This window comes from Amphiura filiformis, chromosome 19 (genome assembly GCF_039555335.1).
Source record: "Amphiura filiformis chromosome 19, Afil_fr2py, whole genome shotgun sequence".
Lineage (NCBI taxonomy): Eukaryota > Metazoa > Echinodermata > Ophiuroidea > Amphilepidida > Amphiuridae > Amphiura > Amphiura filiformis.
Window position 1 is genome coordinate 34,170,966 of NC_092646.1, and position 20,847 is coordinate 34,191,812.

Here is a 20,847-nt window from a genome sequence, read left to right on the forward strand (position 1 = left end):
TATCGTACTTTCGTATATTCATTTGTTTACTGTTTGAAATTAATCTAGAGATGTAAAGTAACAAAACAAGACGGTAATGTCATATCAGAAAATATAACTTCAGCTGTTTTTGAGCTGTACCACTTACTGCAAGATTGTCGCTATTAACTTTCCGTAAACGAGAAAACAAAAGGTCATATCAATATGCTGAAATAAGTACCCACATTCGGGTAATAATAGCTACTGATGCTCTAATAAAATATGTAATGTCTTCCCAGATCAGGTTCAATTATTATTGCCATTATTGTTTTTATTAATCATTCCATGATCAGTAGGCAAAGTATACAATAATGGCATGTCGTTTCGTGAAATAGAACTAGAATCCCATTTACCTTTTTATATCAATTTATATCATTGTGATATATCAAATATCCGAATGTTAATTTTATGGGGTAATTGTCCTATTTCAAGAGTGATCATTGTTCCATGTTGACACGGTAACAGGAATAGTTGCTCTATTGCTGTGTTGTTGTTTCTTTTAGTCATATAATCCAAATTAAATATCAAAATCATCACATAATAACAAAAGTTGAAGGATGATCATATAAAATGTCAGTCCTAATTTTCAATCTTTTAATTCGCATTCAAACATGAAGAAAATATAAACATTTAAGATGCAGACCACAACGGCGTGCCAAGAACTACGAGCACAGCGATATAGCCATAAAATTCCCGGCCCAATATTTGAAGACCGATTTAAAAAGACTAGTTTGCGTCTGACGTCAGGGCAAAGGCGCTGCGTGATTGGTTGCTGACCTGGGCAGTATGGCATTTTTTTTGGTCTGGTTGACAGAACGTCATACGCAAGGTAGTCTATTTAATTCGGTTTTCAATTATAAATTGACTGATTTTGTATGTATTAAGCATACGGCACTGGATATATGTCGCATAGACCCAGTGCTGTACCATCTGCACCCCATGGATACGCCCCTTAACCTTATGTGTGTTTGTATTTTGCATTTTCTTACTTTAAAACGAACCTTTAGTACGCCTTAAGCCTATCCACTCTTACCTTACACCTGTCCCATAGATAGGTGTACACTGTGGTGGTACGTCCGCAATTAAAAACTATCCCCCACAAGGCGACGTTACATATATTGCCCATCCCCCAGAAGATACTCCGCACACACCCACTTTTATACCATAAGACCTAAAAAATAACCTTCTGATGAAAATGTGTCTCGGTAAACATGGTACACTAAAGACAATATTATTTCCAAATCTAAAATTAACGGAAGCATACCCCGGGAAGCATACACTATAAAATGCGTATAAAGGTATTAAACATTCGATGTCAATCCAAATATGTCAAATCCCTAAAAAACCCTGATATTTTGAGTGTTCCATACCTTAACACTTTGAATCCACTTCTTCCATATGGATGTTTAAATTCTCTTTAGGTCTGGTAAAGTTTGTACGTAAAGACTCTCATTTTTCATATAATGTTTTTTTTTAGCGCAAGACTCGGAGTGAGGAAGGAAAATATGAAGAAATCTTATTCAGCTCACACCGAAGCGCTCGATAAAGTGATTGATAAATTGGGTAAGACAACTGTGTATTTCGGCCAATGTCAATTTGTTAGAAATATACGAATTATATTGTCAAATACTAAAAGTCAAGAACGCAGTAACTTGTACTGCGTGAGCAAGCAAGAGCTGTTTTGATAATTCAGTATGATTTCATCTTATGTGATATGTATATAAATATATGAATATAATATTAGACATTAACTTTCAAGACCACATTAATCTGAGTAAGGACACAAATGGAAAGGTTTCCATAAAAAAAACCGCACAGTTTCCACCTCGATACATCTAAGCACACATTTTCGTCCAAGAGCTCTCAAGCAAGCAGTGAATTGTCTTCACACAGTCTTTGATTGCACTAGACATTGCATAGCATCGTAAGAGCTGTGGAGTTTCTAGCTGGAAATTGGTCCTCTGTGATATGGTTTTTGTCGAAACCTCAAGTGTTCCCTTCATCCAATCAGATTTTTTTTTATATCAAACGAAAGCTAACAATGTAGGTTTTAAAAGTCAAAACCTCAAGTGTTCCTTACAATATTTTCAAATTTTTCACGAAATGAAAAATCACACTTATATACTAGCGTCATTAGAATGAGCAATTCTCTATAAATTGCAAATCTTGTGGAAAAAGTTACTATTTTCGTCTGTTTTGTGAAATTCAATGAACTATGACTTTGCTAAAAAGCGCTTACAAATTGATATGTGAGAGGGTGAGCAGGGGGCACACGCTCAAACTCATCAGTGACCTTGTATGTACAATTGACTAAAATGAATAAAATTCAATACTCACTCATTGGTTTCACAAAAATAGTTACAATCCCCGACTCAAACTCATGCACAAGAACATAAACCCAACCACCCAACCCATGTAAATATCACACCTCACATTCTCCCACCCCACACACCCTATCGGGCACCACAAACCCTAACTCACGTCACATCCACAATCAGACACGTCCCTAAGCATTAGCAATATGTGGTTTTATATGCGCAAGATGGTATCAAGAAGACACTTTCCTTATCAACAAGCCAAATTAGTTACATGAATGCATGAATTTACATGATGACAACGCAAAGTAAATTAAAAGGAAATGCAACAGGTAATAAAATTGCATTGCCTCAAGCGGTTGTCAACGAGTAACAGATTGCATCGTAATATATATATCATTAGTTATAAAGGTTTCATATCAGAGTATACCAAATTCATCATCATGTCAAAGCCCCGGGTCTCTACTGCCGATAGTTTTATACTCTAATAATTATTGCGAATATTCGCAATAATATTTATATATATTTTTTGCACTAATATGCTTCCGCACTGTTCAGATTTAATTCAAAATTTAATTCAATTGCACAGTCAGTGCTAGTAGTTGTGAGATAGTGTAGGCTAGTACAAGGAACTTATAAGTTGTCTCTGGACAACTTAAATGGCGAGCGGTTCGAATTTTGAGCCATAGCCTACAAGTTTACGTGATGCATGATGCAGTCATGTCTACAGTAGAATTCAATTCGACCTTTGCAGGACTCAAACCCCATTAAAAGCTATTAAACCAAGATAACACTCATTGAAAACAGCTCAACTGATTAAATCATATCTTCTCTGGTTAAATACACACATCATATGTTTCTGCTTTTACACGGGGAAGGTGGGGCATAACGGAACCCCGGAACGGAACACTTAACTTCAAGGATGCTCTGTGACGTCACCATAAGTAATATGACTGTAAAAATTATATGTTCAGTAAGATTGTATTTAACTTTAATATACCATTAACCAATATAACTTGAATCTTACAGTTTTTTTATAAAAATGAAGAAATATTTTCAAAAAAATAAATCCGTTTTGCCCCACTATCGGGGCAAAACGGAACCCCCCTATGGGGCAAAACGGCACCCTGGGTGTAAACTTATATCAGTAGTTCCATCGGTAGGCCCTAGGCCTAGTTATATGTAGGCCTATATTCAGTTACAATATTAAGTGGGCCTACCATCTCTGTGGAGTGAGTGGTTAACTTCTTATAGACCTAGTAGGCCTATAATATGTATGACCAATATTTGATTAGAAAGAAATATTAAGTAGGCCTACCCATCTCTGTGGAGTAAGTTAACTTTTATCATTAATTCTACCTGTAGGCCTAGTTTAATATGTCTATGTTTCAGGGAAGTGTTTACCATGCTCGAGTAGGTCCCTAGATAACGCCTACATTTCCTTGAGTGAAGACGTATTTATGTACAATTGGGGCAAAACGGAACCCATCTGTGGGGCAAAACGCCCGGGGCAAAACGGAACCCTGTTCCGTTATGCCCCACACTAGGGGTTCCGTTTTGCCCCATACCCGATTTTTTAGGAATAGGTTGCATGCATAATACATTGTAGCATATAGCCCATGCAGTACATACAGCTCAAAGCTAGTACCTTAGTGTTTACATATACACAATTATTTAAGAATCCGATATTAATGAAGTAAAATTTCAGTACATTAAACATCTGCATATCTTACGTCAGACAGGTTGTAATTTTTTGACTCGATCTTGCTCGGATGTCAGTAGATTGTTTCAGATCAAATTTTTGTTGTAAATCTGGGTGGTCATACTTGTGTTCCTCGATATAATTTGCATAGACGACAGTATTACCAAGGCCTATTTTTCCCGTGGGTCCGTTTTGCCCCGGGGGTCCGTTATGCCCCACCTTCCCCTACAATGGAGCAATGCGCTGGGATTATAGTTTCAGTTGGGTGAACGATTATAAAGCGAGCACTAGAGAACAATTCTGTATGGTCTTTGTTTACGAAATGAGACAATACGTGCTTATTGTTAACCAGCGTTCTTGAAAATGAGAAACATGGTGGTTTGCAGACTTAACACGGTTTGGAAATAATTTCTTCATATTTTTTGGTGTTATCTGTCGTTTACATATCCTTCCTAAAACACCAAAGTACGAATATTTCCAAACATCTAAATTAGCTAAAATTTTAGGACATGTTACAAAACTAGCCTAGGCCTATATTGTCTAGAATTTTAGAAGAGTACTTTTAATATTGGCCGGTTATTTTTCACACAGCGACGTTAACTAGGCAATGTACTATTACCTATAACATTAACTAAAACACCAAAGTACGAATATTTCCAAACATCTAAATTAGCTAAAAATTTAGGACATGTTACAAAACTATATTTTCTAAAACTTTAGAAGAGTACTTTTAATATTGGCCGGTTATTTTTCACACAGCGACGTTAACTAGGCATATCCCCATACTTTTAACGTAGGCTATTTGTAGAGGTCACGCGTCAATGGGAAAGAGCACTGTGTATTCAGCATCGAAGTGGTTACGTAATTCTCTTGGTTACCGGATCACGCTACTTTGGTATGCCTTCGAGTGCCATATACTTTATGTGGTGATCATTTCGATCGTGGTTCATTACTCTAGCGCGTGATCCCGTTGACATAGTAACATTACGTAACTTCGATACTGAATTATGTATAGGAAAACGGACAGTAACTGCAGTATGGAACTCACAGAGTGTAGGGATACCACACAATTTATTCGCTACCTGAATTCAAATAGAGAATGAATCATAGACATTAGAATGATAAGAATATTTGTTTATATTTGTTTTTAATTTTCGAATATTTTTGTTTTCAATAGGTTCAATTAAATAATACATTTAAAAAAAAAAATATTCTGTCAAAGTACGGGTATCGTATCGGAGAATGGCCGATACCAAATGGTATCGACCATCGATACCCACTGGTATCGGCGGTATCTAATATTCACATTAAGGTTTGCAAAATTATACTCGGAGTTCATAAAAAATCCACTAACAATGCAGTAAGAGGCGAATTAGGTAGTTTTCCACTGCTTTTAATTAGGTAGTTTTAATTAGTTAGGTAGTTTTAATTAGGTAGTTTTAATTAGTTTTCCACTGCTTAGGTAGGTAGTTTTAATTAGGTAGTTTTAATTAGTTTTCCACTGCTTTTAATTAGGTAGTTTTCCACTGTTTTTAATTTTCGAATATTTTTGTTTTCAATAGGTTCAATTAAATAATACATTTTTTTTTTTTTTTAAATATTCTGTCAAAGTACGGGTATCGTATCGGAGAATGGCCGATACCAAATGGTATCGACCATCGATACCCACTGGTATCGGCGGTATCTAATATTCACATTAAGGTTTGCAAAATTATACTCGGAGTTCATAAAAAATCCACTAACAATGCAGTAAGAGGCGAATTAGGTAGTTTTCCACTGCTCACAACTATGCTTTCTTTATCTGTAAAATACTGGTGGAAGCTAAACGAAAAATGTATGAATGGTAATGATTCTCTTGTAATTCAAGCACTTGTAGATAACAGAAAGTTAGTGTGTACTAATAATTTCACATGGTCGACAGGTATAAAAATATATTTAGCCTTATCAATAGGATTGACATTTGGGATAAACCAAATACGATCACCGCTTCCAATTTTAATGAAATTATTGTATCTAAACTTCAAATCGTCTATAACAATCTTTGGGTTAATCATATTAATAATTTTAGTCCTAAACTCAGAACATATTGTACATTCAAAAATTCTTTCAGTACAGAAAATTATGTTATTATCGCTAAAAGATCTTCCAGGGCTGCATTCTGTAAATTAAGAATAAGCGCACATAATCTCATGATCGAAAAGGGGCGTCACTTCTCTCCAAAAATTAATCCAGAGAATAGAATTTGTACACTTTGTAATTTAAATAAGGTGGAGGATGAATTTCATTTTGTAATGATATGTCCTTTCTATACCAACCCTCGCCAAGATTTATTATCTACAATACATGAAATGTATGATATAGATGGTATGGTAGACACTGACATTTTCAAACTTATAATGAGTGCAAGTGATTTTGACAGTATTACTCAATAACCAAATTCGTCAAATCAGCTTTTGATTCACGAACGAACATGGACTTATAGATAATAACAAAGTTCCCATTTGGGATTAGAGCAGCGACCCCATGTCATATTTTCATTCTATAGGCTCAATGTAACATGGACTTGAGCGCCACTATTAATATTGTCTATTATTATTAAGACTAATTTATATTTCTTCTATAATTGTAAATATTTGTACTTGTAACTTTAATATTGCAATTTCAATTGTAAATATTTGTATTTGTAAATATTAACTATACCAGTTTGTTTGGTGAATGTTAATAAAATATATTGATATTGATATTGAGTATCGCCCAACGCTATAATGCGGCCATTTGCGTCAGGCCCGCGACACTCCGGCACTTGTTGGAAGACATGAAGTACAGCAGACAGTTACATGTACAATGTGATTTTCTCATTTATAATTAGGATTACGTCATTGCCAGAATGCCAGAGCTTGTTTCATTTGTTCATTAGAATGATTGACAGCGGTGGGCGGACTTATACTCTAAAAATGTGATTCTCTAATAAATTATAGGTCACTAGGTCAATTCGGACCGTCTCTTTCTCAGATCTCTATATGTAGGACTCTATGGTATCTTCTCATTACACGTTCGTAGTAAGACTTGGCCGGCGACGACGCTTGCGAATTGCATGTCTTCAACTGCTGTATAGCATGGTATAGGCAGTTTGTACAGAGTGTCGCTTCTCTATCTCTTTTTCTCGGTTTGCGTCCTTGTGGTGCATGTTTCATGGATATTTTATCATAGTACTACAGAGTGTTTTACTTCATTATTCTAGTATCTGATAGTCGTGTATGCGTGTAAAGAGTAAGTATTTTAAACTATACTTTCTGTTTTTCTAATAATAATTATATGCGTGTTTAACATTCTGCTACTTTTATATTTCCACATTTTGTCAGAATAAATCCCGTATCACGCTCTTTGTCTTGGCTCTTAATCTTGTTTTAATACTAGTGCTACATGTACATGTAGTAGTGGGGAGCATTTTTAGTTACAATGTATGTCACATGTAGGCCTACATGTATATATATATATAGGCCTATATATAATTATGTAGGAAAATGCATGTAGCCTAGGACCTAGACCTGCAATCTTGGCACGTCCAATGGGCGACAAGGGGCTGTGCCCGGGGGCTGTGCAATAATTATGGGCCGGGGGGGGTACAATTTTCAAATGGCGTGCCAAAAATGTCTTTCCCCTCCCCCCAATTTTTCCCACCAGGGCTCATTTACTGCACAGCCCCTATATCCAAACCAAAATACATATAGTATGTATATTGTATAGGCCTTCAGTGACATAGTAGGCCTAGGCTGATGGACATAGGAACGGCGTCCATGAGCCTCAGTGAGTCTAGCGCCCTAGGCCCTAATGATGTTTAATTAGCAATCCATAATTGTTTTGCTTTTTTGCCATAGGGCCTATAAATATATCACGTTGCCGTATTTGACTGCCGTCAGTAATAATCTGGTTGATATTGAGAAAAATGTGAGTTTTCGTCAGATACTGTGCACCATTTCATCATGCGGGGTATTCCCTTTACTATTATAAGCCATAGCCTATACGATTAGGGAGCGATCGTTATTTATGGCAGGGGTGGAATGGGTAAATTTAGGGGGGAACACAAATTTTTTTGTGGTCTTAGGGGGGAACCTGACATTTTTAGTTGAACCAGACTTAACACGGTTTGGAAATAATTTCTTCATATTTTTGGTGTTATCTGTCGTTTAGGCCTACATATCCTTCCTAAAACACCAAAGTACTGACGAATATTTCCAAACATCTAAATTAGCTAAAATTTTAGGACATGTTACAAAACTAGCCTATATTGTCTAGAATTTTAGAAGAGTACTTTTAATATTGGCCGGTTATTTTTCACACAGCGACGTTAACTAGGCAATGTACTATTACCTATAACATTAACTAAAACACCAAAGTACGAATATTTCCAAACATCTAAATTAGCTAAAAATTTAGGACATGTTACAAAACTATATTTTCTAAAACTTTAGAAGAGTACTTTTAATATTGGCCGGTTATTTTTCACACAGCGACGTTAACTAGTCATATCCCCATACTTTTAACGTAGGGCTATTTGTAAGGCCGTGTAAAATTAATATTTTGGTTCTCGTCCCTCCCTCCTCAATTTCTGGGATTTGTCAGATTTTTTTTTTTTTTTTTTAGATTTTTCAATTTTTTAGACTTTGGAATGATTTATGAAATCTTCATACATATAAATAAGTATAATAGAGAACAAGCATCACTTCCAAGTCTTTTTGTGGTACTCTAGGGGTTTATCCCTCAGAATCTCACATTTGAAAAAAAAAAAAGGGCCTCATCGTTTCCTCGAACACAAATAGAAGAAAAAACCGAAAACTACTGACAATGCTAATTTTACATTGGAAAAAAAAAAAAAAAAAAAAAAAACACCTCCCTCCCTCATCAATTCATGAAAATCCTCTGGACGAGAACCAAAACATTAATTTTATACGGCCTAAAGGTCACGCGTCAATGGGAAAGAGCACTGTGTATTGTGTATAGGAAAACGGACAGTAACTGCAGTATGAAGGCTTTAATGTGCTCATGCATGCAACTTTTAAAACTGTGTACGTGCTACACACACCATGTACAAATAAAAGGAAACCAGACAGTGTAAAGTTCATATAAGGGACATACATTTACAGTCCAGCTTTTGTTAATGTTAACGTTGTGGTGGTTGACTGCAAATTTTATTGTGGTTGGTAATTTTCACCAGCGTTTTACATAGGCATACCGGTCGCGCAGTAGACTATGCCATAGTCGAATTTTATTAAAAATATGTTATTATTAGTCATGATGAACCCATTTCGTTGAACTCAAAATTATACTGATGTTTATTAAAATTAAAGTATTCAATAGTAAAATGGTCTTAAAGAGTTAAAAAATATTAGATGATTAGTGACAAACAATAAAAGTAATTGAATGCAACACAATCTTGCATAATTATAATGGCTCACTTTAATACTGAAAAATTCTGATTTTGGAATGTAGGCCTATCAGTTTATATGTTTGATGAGAGATTAACATTCGCGTCAACAGACTCAACACAAAAGCGCCGCAAATACCACAGATAGTTGTGTACGGTGTAGTTAGTGGTAATGGCACGGGTCCGGAAGATTTAAACCATAGCGAGATATGGGCGACCAATCACAAGGCAGATCCATTTAAAGATGCATTACATCATGGCCAATTTTAGTTAGGCCAGAAATTGGCCTAACTCTCCATAGAGTCCCGTGTTAAAAATCTTAACCGCAAGGCAAAGTCAGTAGTCCCCGGGAGTAGTCCACTTGGGAAGCTAACAAACAGAGGGAGTGCGGTGACTGAAAAGATCAGATACAGATGTGAAAATCTATCAGTTGCACACAAATCAATATAAATCTTTATGCTTAAATGTATTATAATAGCCAGAGTATGCAAAATGGGCAAGTGGACTACGGAGAAGTCTAGTCGCGCAGCCGATTAAGCAGTAGTAGTAAAGTATCGAATACCCGTGCATTATATGTGACCAGCTCCAACAAAACCCGGAACAAGTCGCCAGGCATGTTTTTGAGATACAGACCTTTAAAGATGACGTTCACATAAAAAAAAATTGGAATTCTTAATTTCATGGTATCTGACCTTGGGACTGAGTGGACTTTCAAATCCTTGAAAGTACTTATTAAAAAGAGGCTTATTTAATCAACTAGCGGTCACCCGTCTTTCGCGGTCAGAGTCTTTCGCGGTTGGTAAATTTTGTATATTTTTTGTACATGTAAATGTTTTATTTAATGGGATTAATGGTATGAGAGGAGATTATCATTTAGAAATATAATATTTAGTATCTTTTCCATATAAATCAATGGCTTGAAATTGCAATTAGATCATGATCGAAGTCTTCTTGCCACCATATCATATCCACCGTGAGAAGGGATGCTGGGACCCCGGCCCCTGATATTTAAAATTTGTATGCATTTGTTTATACATTAATTTTTCGCCCATTTTGGACAAATTTGTTGTACCTTTTAGCCCATTTGTTACCATTTTCGTCCAAGTTTGTCCATCCCCAACCTTGAAATGTACCTTGCTGACCCCTGCAAAAGTCCTGGCTACATCACTGAGCAGATGAACACAATTTTATTTACTTCCCTCTTGGGCCCCTATGGTATGCTGGCTATGGATATTTAAGATTTGTATGCATTTTGTTGTACTTTTTATTTATTAGCCCATTTTGGATCAATTTTGTTGTACCTTTTACTTTTTAGCCCATTTGTGACAATCCCCCCATGAAATTTGCCTCCCCCCCTCTCTCTCTGAAAAAGTCCTGGCTACACCACTGTACAGATGAAACAATTTATTCACATATCCTTACACTCTGTTTCATATAACATAGCATGGTAAAATTCAGTGGTTTGATAAGGCATGTAAATAGGCAATTGGATCATATTATAATTAGCACAATTTATAACTATTTATAACATGTTGGCAATCTTGACCTCAGTAAATGTTGACATTATTGATGTGTGACTAATTAGGTGTTCATACACAGTCCCTGGTATTATATTAATATAATAAATTACTGAGTTTTTCAAATTGGTAAGTTCAGTGACCATGTTGACAAATTGGTTGAATAAACAATAGATGTTAATTTAGTTTCACCTGGTGCAGGGCAATTTGAGGTGCAGTCTCGGAATAATCAAAATAAATGTACAATTTTGTAGAACACTTACTTTCAACATTGGCAAAGTATTTTGCACAGACACTGATTATGCTGCTAACCTGTGAGTTACGGTGAGCCTTACCATGCTTACCAGACTTGTACCTGCGTTGCTATTTAAAAATTCACCCATTTTTCGTAACCATCTGTCTCTATGGGACAGGAAATTGTCAAAAGTTGGGGGATCTTCAAAAGTCACCCATTTGGGCTACTAAATCACAGTTTGGCAATCCTGTTTAATTTGGGTGATTTGTAGACTTTGACCTAATTCACTGATTATGCCGCTAACCTGTGAGTTACGGTGAGCCTAACCAGACTTTTGTACCTGCATTGTTAAAAAGTCACCCATTTTTCTTAACCATCTGTCTCTATGGGACAGGAAATTGTCAAAAGTTGGGGGGATCTTCCAAAGTCACCCATTTGGGCTACTAAATCACAGTTTGGCAACCCTGTTTAATTTGGGTGATTTGGAGACTCCTAATTCAATAAACAAACATTTAACTGTTGACAATAGGTTCTAGTTTGAACACTGACATGATAATGTTGACAAATTAGTTGAATAAACAATGCATGTTAATTACTCAAGTCAGATTCTCCTGTGTAATGGTATGAGTGACCCAATCTCAGCATTGATCAGATCAGACATAGGATTTGCGGGTGTTCATGTTAGACAGCATGACTGTATTGTAGTGTATTGTGACTGTTTACTCAGTGTTTAAGGCCCGGTCACACTATGACGAATAGGGGTGAACGGCAAGCGACGTTAAGCTGCGAATTGCAATTTTGAATTTATATTATTGATATTGATGTTAATATTTTTGATTATTATTGATATGGATATTAAAAGTTTAGATTATTATTTATATTGATTTTACTATTTTTGATTATTATTGATATTTATATTGTTTTTTTTAAATATTATTATTGATATGTGTAATATTTTTGATTATTATTGATATTGATGGTAATATTTTTGATTATTATTGATAAAGATATTAATAGTTTTGATTATTATTGATATGTGTAATATTTTTGAATATTATAGATATGTGTAATATTTTTGATTATTATTCATATCGATAGTAATATTTTTGATTATTATTGATATAGATATTAATAGTTTAGATTAGCCCAGACAACGTCCGGATTTGGTCGCTAGTCTCCGTTTCCTGCCGCAGCCTTTCGTCCCTTGCCGTCGTGTTGTCGCTAAAGGTCGTTCCCACTCGTCACCGAATCTTGTTTTCCTCTTTTTGTCGTCGCTTTGCCGTCAACATTTTGTAATTTTCACGTTCGTCACCTTTCGTTGCTTATCGTCCGTCATAGTGTGACCGGGCCTTTACTCAGTGCTTAGCTCGCAGGTTGCTTGCTAGTGCCTTTGAAACTAATTAACATAATTTGACACCCTTAACGTAAACAAAAACAAAATTGGACGTTTTATTGGGGTGCGGACAACTTTACTCTACGCAACGCAAAAATCCGTTTTCCGAAATAATGTAAAACGTAGAAGTTTTTAGCCTTACCAAGTCGCCAAACTCAGTTATTTATTATAGATATAATTGACAGTTGAACTATGATAGTCCCTATTCAATCATGTGTAAAGTAGGAAACTAATTAGCCCATTTTTCAGAATTACAGTTCCGCAAAAATATCAAGGTAACTAACATCTATAAAATTATCCATATCTTGAATATAATTTTGGTATCATTTTGAAGCTTATTATCTCGTGCTAAGTTACATTTCAAGTCATGAAATGTCAAAAATGCGACTTACTTCCCTGGTTTGCGGAACGGGTCATATTCAAAATCCCGTCACAGGAGAGTGATTTTGAATAGATTCCACTGCCGTTCGATACGTACGTTTGAAATCGCAATGGGAAAGAACGTAAACTTTAATTGCTAATATTTTTTATTTGTATTTGTAAATTTCTGAGAATTTAATAGAAATAAAATGAAAATCCAACAAGTTTCCTTGATAAAATAAAAATAATATCACAATAGCAATGGATATTTAAAATTGTGTTATACTTGATTTAAGACAATAATGTGGTTAATAAAACATTGCAAATATCAGCTTGTGCCCGGGATTGAACCGGAGCAAAAAATTCAAAAATGGATTAGGAGTCCATCGCTTTGACCGCTCCGCCACGGGTAGCTGCTTGAAATTAGATGGGGAAATGGAGTATTTGGTAAAATGAATGTATGTTGTGGTCCGGAAAGAATAAAAGAATTGCGAAAAACTTAATTTCTTGGCGAATGGGGTACAGAAATTATATGTAGGATATCAAAGGAAATGCTAGGGTATATTTGAAAGTGAATGTGAGAAAGTAGTGCCTACGTGATTCCTAGCTATAGAGCTGTTACCGTGTTCAAAAAATTCTGGATATCAGTATTATTGCCACTAATTTTGGTTATGAAAAACCGCGTGAAATGAGTAAGAATGTCTGTTTATCATCAAACCAAAGATTGTGTGTAGGATTGGTGTCACTTTTTGAATTAATGAGTTGTTAAAATATTACACTTGGGATGTTTTATAAGATTTAGCATGGTTTTAAATATATTTTGTACCCAGCGAAAAATATCATAGAACAATCGTCATGTTACGTGTAAATATAGTCCCGCGGTGCATCTGTTTATTCTTCTTTAGCAGTCGTTTTATATTTATAACTTGCTGGTCACGGCTACCGCGTGACTATAATGTCAAATAAAAAAGATAGAAATTTACATCTATATATTCATCAGTGCAAGTCAAATAGGGCACTTTGTTAAATACTAATACTTATGTATAAATTATGTCCATCATAGGCCCTAAAAACTTTTATTTTTCATTTGATTTTCCCATTGAAAAGACACAATGTTCGATTTTCGATCAATTTTATCAATAAAAAAAATACAGAACAGGATATTATGTAGCACAGTGACATCGCCCCGATATCTTCATAGTAGAAATCGCCATGGTAGGTTGAATCCACAGCCACACATGGCTATTTTATTCGGACCTTATGAGATGCATATTATTAGCGAAGTGACCTGACTAAGGCTATGACAATAGACGGGGTAATTGATTTCTCGCTGTGTGAGCAAGCTTGTATACACATTGCGGTCAATGGTTAATATACTGTCTCCACTTGAGTGAGTGCCGCTATAGCCTGCTGCGCGCTGTAGTCCATAGGCCTACAGGACCAACGCAATATAAAATTGAGAGTTTTGGTCAAATGTTGAGTTCAAAGCGCACGGCCAATTTTCAAAGCGCACGCTAACGACTATAATATCTGTTCAACACGTATTTTCAAGTGTATGAGACCACATCTGGTTTCTTGAGAAAAATTCATTTACGGAGATATTCATCATTTTCTAACCCAGTATACGAAGATTTTCGTCTGATATCAAAATCGTGCATAGCAATTCACGTGTATCGATCCCGTGTATTCATTTTAATGTCTCTGCTGCACCAAATAATTATTAGCCAGGCGATGTCGGTGTGTGTAGGGCCCTATGTATACAAATCTTTCTGTTTTCTTTCTTTCTTTCCTTCTTTCTTTAGCTTTATATATTTGGGTAAATGTAAATCTAATCCTGCACATTATCATGATAATGACACCCCATTGAATCCAATTATTTGACCTCAAGAAGTAAAGTTACCAGCACTGATTAGACGAAGGTCCAGGTCCAGTGACAAACTGCATGGCATATACACACCTGATTTTGAGCATGCGACGTTATGGACAATAACGGTGCGCGGTGGCCACACAAGATATTGCTGGGATCAAAAGAACTTAATCAAAAAAGAACTGAAGAAAACTAAAACAAAATAACTGAAAAATAAAATAAAAGTTGTGAAAAGTACAGAAAAGAAAAAGAAAAAAGAAAGAAAAAATTACTGCTTTTAAAATAAAGCTTTACTGAATAAACTGTATTGTCTCTTTGTTGCGCTTGTTGGAATCATTTCGCCTTGTATATACCCAGTGTTGTCACCTTCAAAACTAGACCTTCGTCCTATCAAATGCCTGTAACCATGGTAACTTTTCTTCTTGAGCCTTTTTTATAGGTCACATTGGATTCAATGGGGTGTCATAAATATGCAGGATTAGATAGTGCATCTATTCAAAAAATAAATTTACCCAGTAGGTTTTGGTAACTATGGTTTTAATAATTGTAAAATTGGGATTTTTCCCAATTGTAAGGATACCTTTTTTATGGCGCAATATAAATTTATATAGAAGTATATAAGCCGGTATATATCTCTCCTTTAATACCTTTTCCCTCTTAAAACTGACCGTTAATCTCTTTTGTTTTTCTAAGATGGCAGCGGGAGGAGCAACTGACAAACCAATTTATTGGAACATGGAATTATGCAAAAATTCACCTGACGATCAACTTAACAACCAAAGAATACCGTTTGCAAGTGTTCAGGTCAGCTACAAAATGTCAAAAAAGTTGAAGTCTGAAGGATTAGAAGATGATACAAATGAGAAGTTTGAAGGATTAGTGGATGTAAAAAAGAAGTTTGAAGGGTTAGAGGATGTAAAAAAGGTATGTATCGCATTCCTCAACAACAGTTCAGGCGGTATGATTCAACTGAACAACAAAAATAATTCAGATGGCCAAACTGTGCCTTATGCTGAATTTGATGATGGCTTAATAAAATGGCTGAATCAAAGAGGACAAATGACAAACTACATATGGTACGGAGCAAAAGGGAGTCGACTCAATGCAAAGCGTCGTATTTTTATCAAACCAGTGCAACAAGAACCTCTGGCCTACCAGTCCTGCGTGTTTGCAAAAACACAGAACAGCGTGATCATGATAGACAAATCAACAGAAATAACTAAGATAGCCAAAGGAAAACACAAGTATGCAACCTCTCTGCCCTTGGAATCGCTACCCAATGCGGTAATTTGCGGACAAGTTCTTAAAGATTTTCCAGAAGATATTCTGATAGAAAACAAAGGCCCTACAAAAGAAGTCACTTTTGATAATCATAACAATGACAAAAGCGGGCAAGCTCTACCTCGGTACGTATCTGCATTTGCCAACACTAACGGGGGACATATATTATACGGAGTTCATGATAAATCACTGAAAGTACAAGGCATCAAATTTGATGAAAAAAAGGTAAAAGGAAACATTGACAGAATAATCACGAGCATGGTGTGGTTTGTTCCTGCAGAGGGGCGTCAAATGTCAAAAGGAGACATCGGCAAGTATTACAGAATCACAATCATACCCGTCAAGGAAGCTAAGGATGGGAAAGATGGTGTGCTTGTTGTGACAGTGATGCGCCCACTCGGAGCTGTTGTGTTTTCTCATACACCGATTGTTCCTTTTCTATTGCCGTATGAGCAGGGCGAAAACGTGATTCAGTACATGAACTTAACGAAGTGGTTCGAAGCTTTGTTGTCAAATAAGGATCCCAAACAAGGTAAGGCCCAATTTCTAGAGTCATATCATGACTTCTTTGCTTAAGAAAATAATTGCTTAGATTTGATACAGGTAACCACTTTCAAAATTATTTTCTTTTCTGAAAATAGATATCGTAGGAAGACAATTCGTGTTCATAGTGCTCCTAAAATGTAAAGGTCTAAGGAGTCTTGTATCATTATTTACAAAGTCTTATTAGTAATAGTTTTATTCTGAGCCAAAAGAAAACCTTTGCTGTAGGCCTATGTGTTTTAATTTTGTATCACATGCATGAACTGGCTCTTTTTTCAGAATCAATTCATTTTGAAAGCTTACTATCATCAGATTTTGTTTAAAATTTGGATATGTGTTCTTATGCAATAAATTGTTCATTAAACCTTCTAATTCTATTAGACCTTTTTCCCATCTTCCCATCATGCACTATTCCAGGGGTGATGACGTAGTCAATCAACCTCATAGATCGTGTGCATCTGATGGTCTTTGCAATAATTTTGTCTTAATATGGGCAATTGGGCATACTGGTTCCATATTATGTAAAGGCCACCGATGTTACTATAATGAAAGACAGAGATAAAAAGAATTTATCGCGTCTGATGTCACTGTCAATTACGATTGCTTTACACAGATTAAATAGCGCGTACTAAAAGGAAGGCCAGTTTATCTGGTGCCGATCGGAGTAAAGGAATAGCAGAAAATGGCGAAAAATTACGCACTTTTACAAGGCAAAAAGCAACTTTTCTAGATATTGTTGACATGGTGCCTTCGTGAAAGAAAGTTTCATACTATAAAGACCTAACTTTTGAGATGGTTTGTATGTTTGAAGGTGCAAAATTAACAATGAATAAGGCGCCCTGTTATACCGCCGCGTTCAGCAAGTCATCATCACGATACTTATAATCAAACCGTGCTCGAGTTTTTTAGTACCAAAAAGGGTTAACACTACGTTTTACTTTTCTTAACTTTGTGACGAGTCCCTGAATGAATGAATTATTTAGAATATCCCCAGGCCTATTTAAATCTTTAAGGTTCTTTATAGAACCTATTTAAATCTTTAAGGTTCTTTATAGAACGTTTTAAGGTTCTTTTAGAACCTTATTACTGCTTAGGGTTCTACATACAGGACAAAAAAGGTTCTAAGTAGCACCTGTTTTTTTCTGAGAGTGTGTGTAAATAATTGTTTGTTATGTTGAATCTTTGTTTTCCATATACCATGTATACATTTCCTAAAAGCTCTTTTGTTACTTTTGACGAGATGGTGCCGGTGGTAATACTAATTCAAAACTGCTCATTATAAGTAGTTATAAGTGACCCTTCCTGCATTCTTATAAATACTGTAATTAAAAAAATAAAAAAAAATATGAAGCTACCGGTATTGAGGATGAAAGGCTTTTTTAAAATACTTATTCAATTGAATATGTCGGTCAGCAGACAACAGTGTGAGACAAGAAATATTATTGCCCAATACGCACTGTATACAATATGGAATGTCATAACTTTATGCATCTTGATCTACATACTATATACATGTAGTAGATATAAATAGCGTTTGAATTACGCGGCCCTGTGGTGAACCTGGCTAGGGGTCAAAGGCTAATAGCATTTTCAGAGCTAGTGTAACCATATACCATGGTAACATGTGTAAATACTGGGGTATATTATAAATGAAATGTAAATTTCCCTTTTCATGTGATGAAAGAAATAACGTTTGAAAATATAACATGTATGCCTATAATCCCTACAAAAAATATTAGGCAAAAGAACATCTGTAAGTATATTGCACTGTATTTTTCTAATATTGGGAGTTTTACTATTGATGATAAATCAAATGGCACAGACAATCTGAAGAAAATAATATTAGACTAGACTTGAATTAGTACTGTTTTGTATTCATGAATTTCATATAGGTCTTACTTAGTTATGTGTAGGTCAAGAGTAAATAATATATGTTGTTGCTCTTCTGGGCCAATTTTTTAACTTGTTGTTGACCACCATTTTCAACTGCCTCTCATCAAATGATCCCCGGAATTGATCCCTTCAATCAATTAATTTCGCGTCCACTCCTCAATTTCTGGGATCAGTCCATATTTTTTCCTCTATTATCATATTTAATTTTAAGGTTAGGCCTAATGTTGATAAACAAGTTAAATTTTCACCATGAATCACTTGCAAGTATTTTTGTAGAACTTTAAAAGAGTCTAACCCTTGGCCTTCATAATCTTAAATATAAAAATAAGGGCCTCATCATTTTCCTGTTAGATACTGAAAACTGCTAGCACTGTCAATATCACATGGAAACTGCAGTATTTTTTTTTCATTTAGCAAAAAATAAATAAATGTTGGGACATGAAACAAATTGTCAAATTATGTGGCCTCACCAAACACAGCCCCCAATTTCTGATAATCCAAAAAGTACTTTTCTTCAAATATTTCCTCCTAAAACTTTCCATGGCTTTTTGAAAAAAAAATCCAAATTTCGTCAACTTTTATATTTTGACCTCATTGTCCCCACTCCGACGGAAAGATCTAGCTCATTTTGATAAAATGTTTCCCGTGACTCTCACACCCCCTCCTAAACCTGTCAAATCCTTCCATTTGTTCACCATGTATCCCAATGTGTTATTTTAAAAGGCTTATTTCTAGCTCTATGATTACATTCTTGTTAAACTTCTCCTCCTACCCCTCATACAGCCCTCCAACCACCACCCTATGCAGATGCACCCATGTCAATGCATATGGGCTTATCCCCAAAGTATTCTTGGGCGGAGTCATCTTCCACAGCATGGGCACATTATCATTTTTACTGTAGTGGGGTACTGGGGGTGATTTATGTTTGTATGTCTGTGCAAGTGCCTGTTCATATATTGGTGAGGATGATCAAATCCACAGCCTATTCCCCACATCAAAATGTAGATTTTTGTTTGCATCAGTAGAAAAATTATTATCATTGACCCTATGAATGCTATGTGAAAGTGAAGACCTGAGCGCAAGTAGACTGTAAGTACAAAAATGATATATCGATCAATATTATAGACATTTACTTGGTTGATATACAAAATGATTCTTCTTGCCTATATCCATGTACCTGAGAAGTATCAATGTAAAGCAGTATTCAGACTTTTTATTGTACGTACAATATTGTATGCAACATATCTACGTTGTTTAATCTATTGCCATTCTATTTTCAGTAATGTTTAAGTTCTAACGAATGTTTGATGACGTAAAATCGATAATATATTTCTACTAGATATTACATGTAACATATTATCGATTTTTCGTCATCAAACATTCGTTAGAACTTTTAAAAAAAACATTACTGGAAATAGAATGGCAATAGATTAAATAACGTAGATATGTTGCATACAATATTGTACGTACAATACTCGGAGTCTGTGGAGCGCTTCATGGCTTTTTTTTGCGGTTTCCAAATTAGCTTATTTAAAAAAGTTTAAACAATCATATCTCAAGTTTAACTTTTCTTATTTCTAACCAACTTGAAATTGCTTACCGAGAGGAAGCTTTCTTCCAGTATTCTCTTGGACGTCTTCAGCCCCAATATCTCAAGATGCCAATAGGCCTATGAATTAAAGATGTGTTGTTTGAATTGGAATGTGCATGATGAGTGATTCTTAATGTTCTGTTAAAAATTGCTTGCTCCTCCCTTTCATTATACCAAAAAAATCCTTACTGCCCTTTTTTTAACATGCTGAAAATTTTTTGCCACGCCCCTGCCAAAAAATCGTTGCCCTTTGTTTACACATGTTAGATTTTGGGGAACCCCAATTTAAAACCTGAAATTATCATGTGATGTGAGTGCATCAAAAAGAACATTTTGCATATTTGAGCATTTCATGATATGTTTTACACGGCGTTTTAGGGTTTAATATCGAAATGGTGCCAAATATCTGTGCCAAAAATCGCTCGCCTCCCCTTTTAGCCTGCCACTTTTCACCATTCTATGGGTATACATAATTATTGAACCACCCCTAAATGCAAGTGCACTGTGCACATTATTTTGGGCATAAAAGGTGAAAACCGCACGTCTGTGAAGAAATCGTACCATCCTGTAAATTAAAGGTGGGTAACCTGATTGACAATCTCATCCCCCACTTTAGGCCAATGAAAGTCAATTCCGAGTTTATCGTCACTTTTTTTTCCAGGTTGGTGAGGTGACTTTTTCATTTTTCATTTTTCATTATTTCATCA

At 35.5% G+C, this 20,847-nt stretch overlaps 1 protein-coding gene across 1 annotated transcript in view; it reads left to right on the forward strand.

The window, feature by feature from the left end:
• The first annotated feature begins 7,202 nt into the window (after positions 1-7,202).
• Positions 7,203-20,847, forward strand: part of LOC140140523 (uncharacterized) — a 52,187-nt gene continuing 38,542 nt past the window's right edge. The window contains exons 1-2 of the mRNA XM_072162282.1: positions 7,203-7,305; positions 15,526-16,645. Of these exons, the coding sequence (XP_072018383.1) occupies positions 15,526-16,645 (1,120 nt within the window). The 5' untranslated portion in view covers positions 7,203-7,305. The remainder of the gene's footprint in view (positions 7,306-15,525; positions 16,646-20,847) is intronic.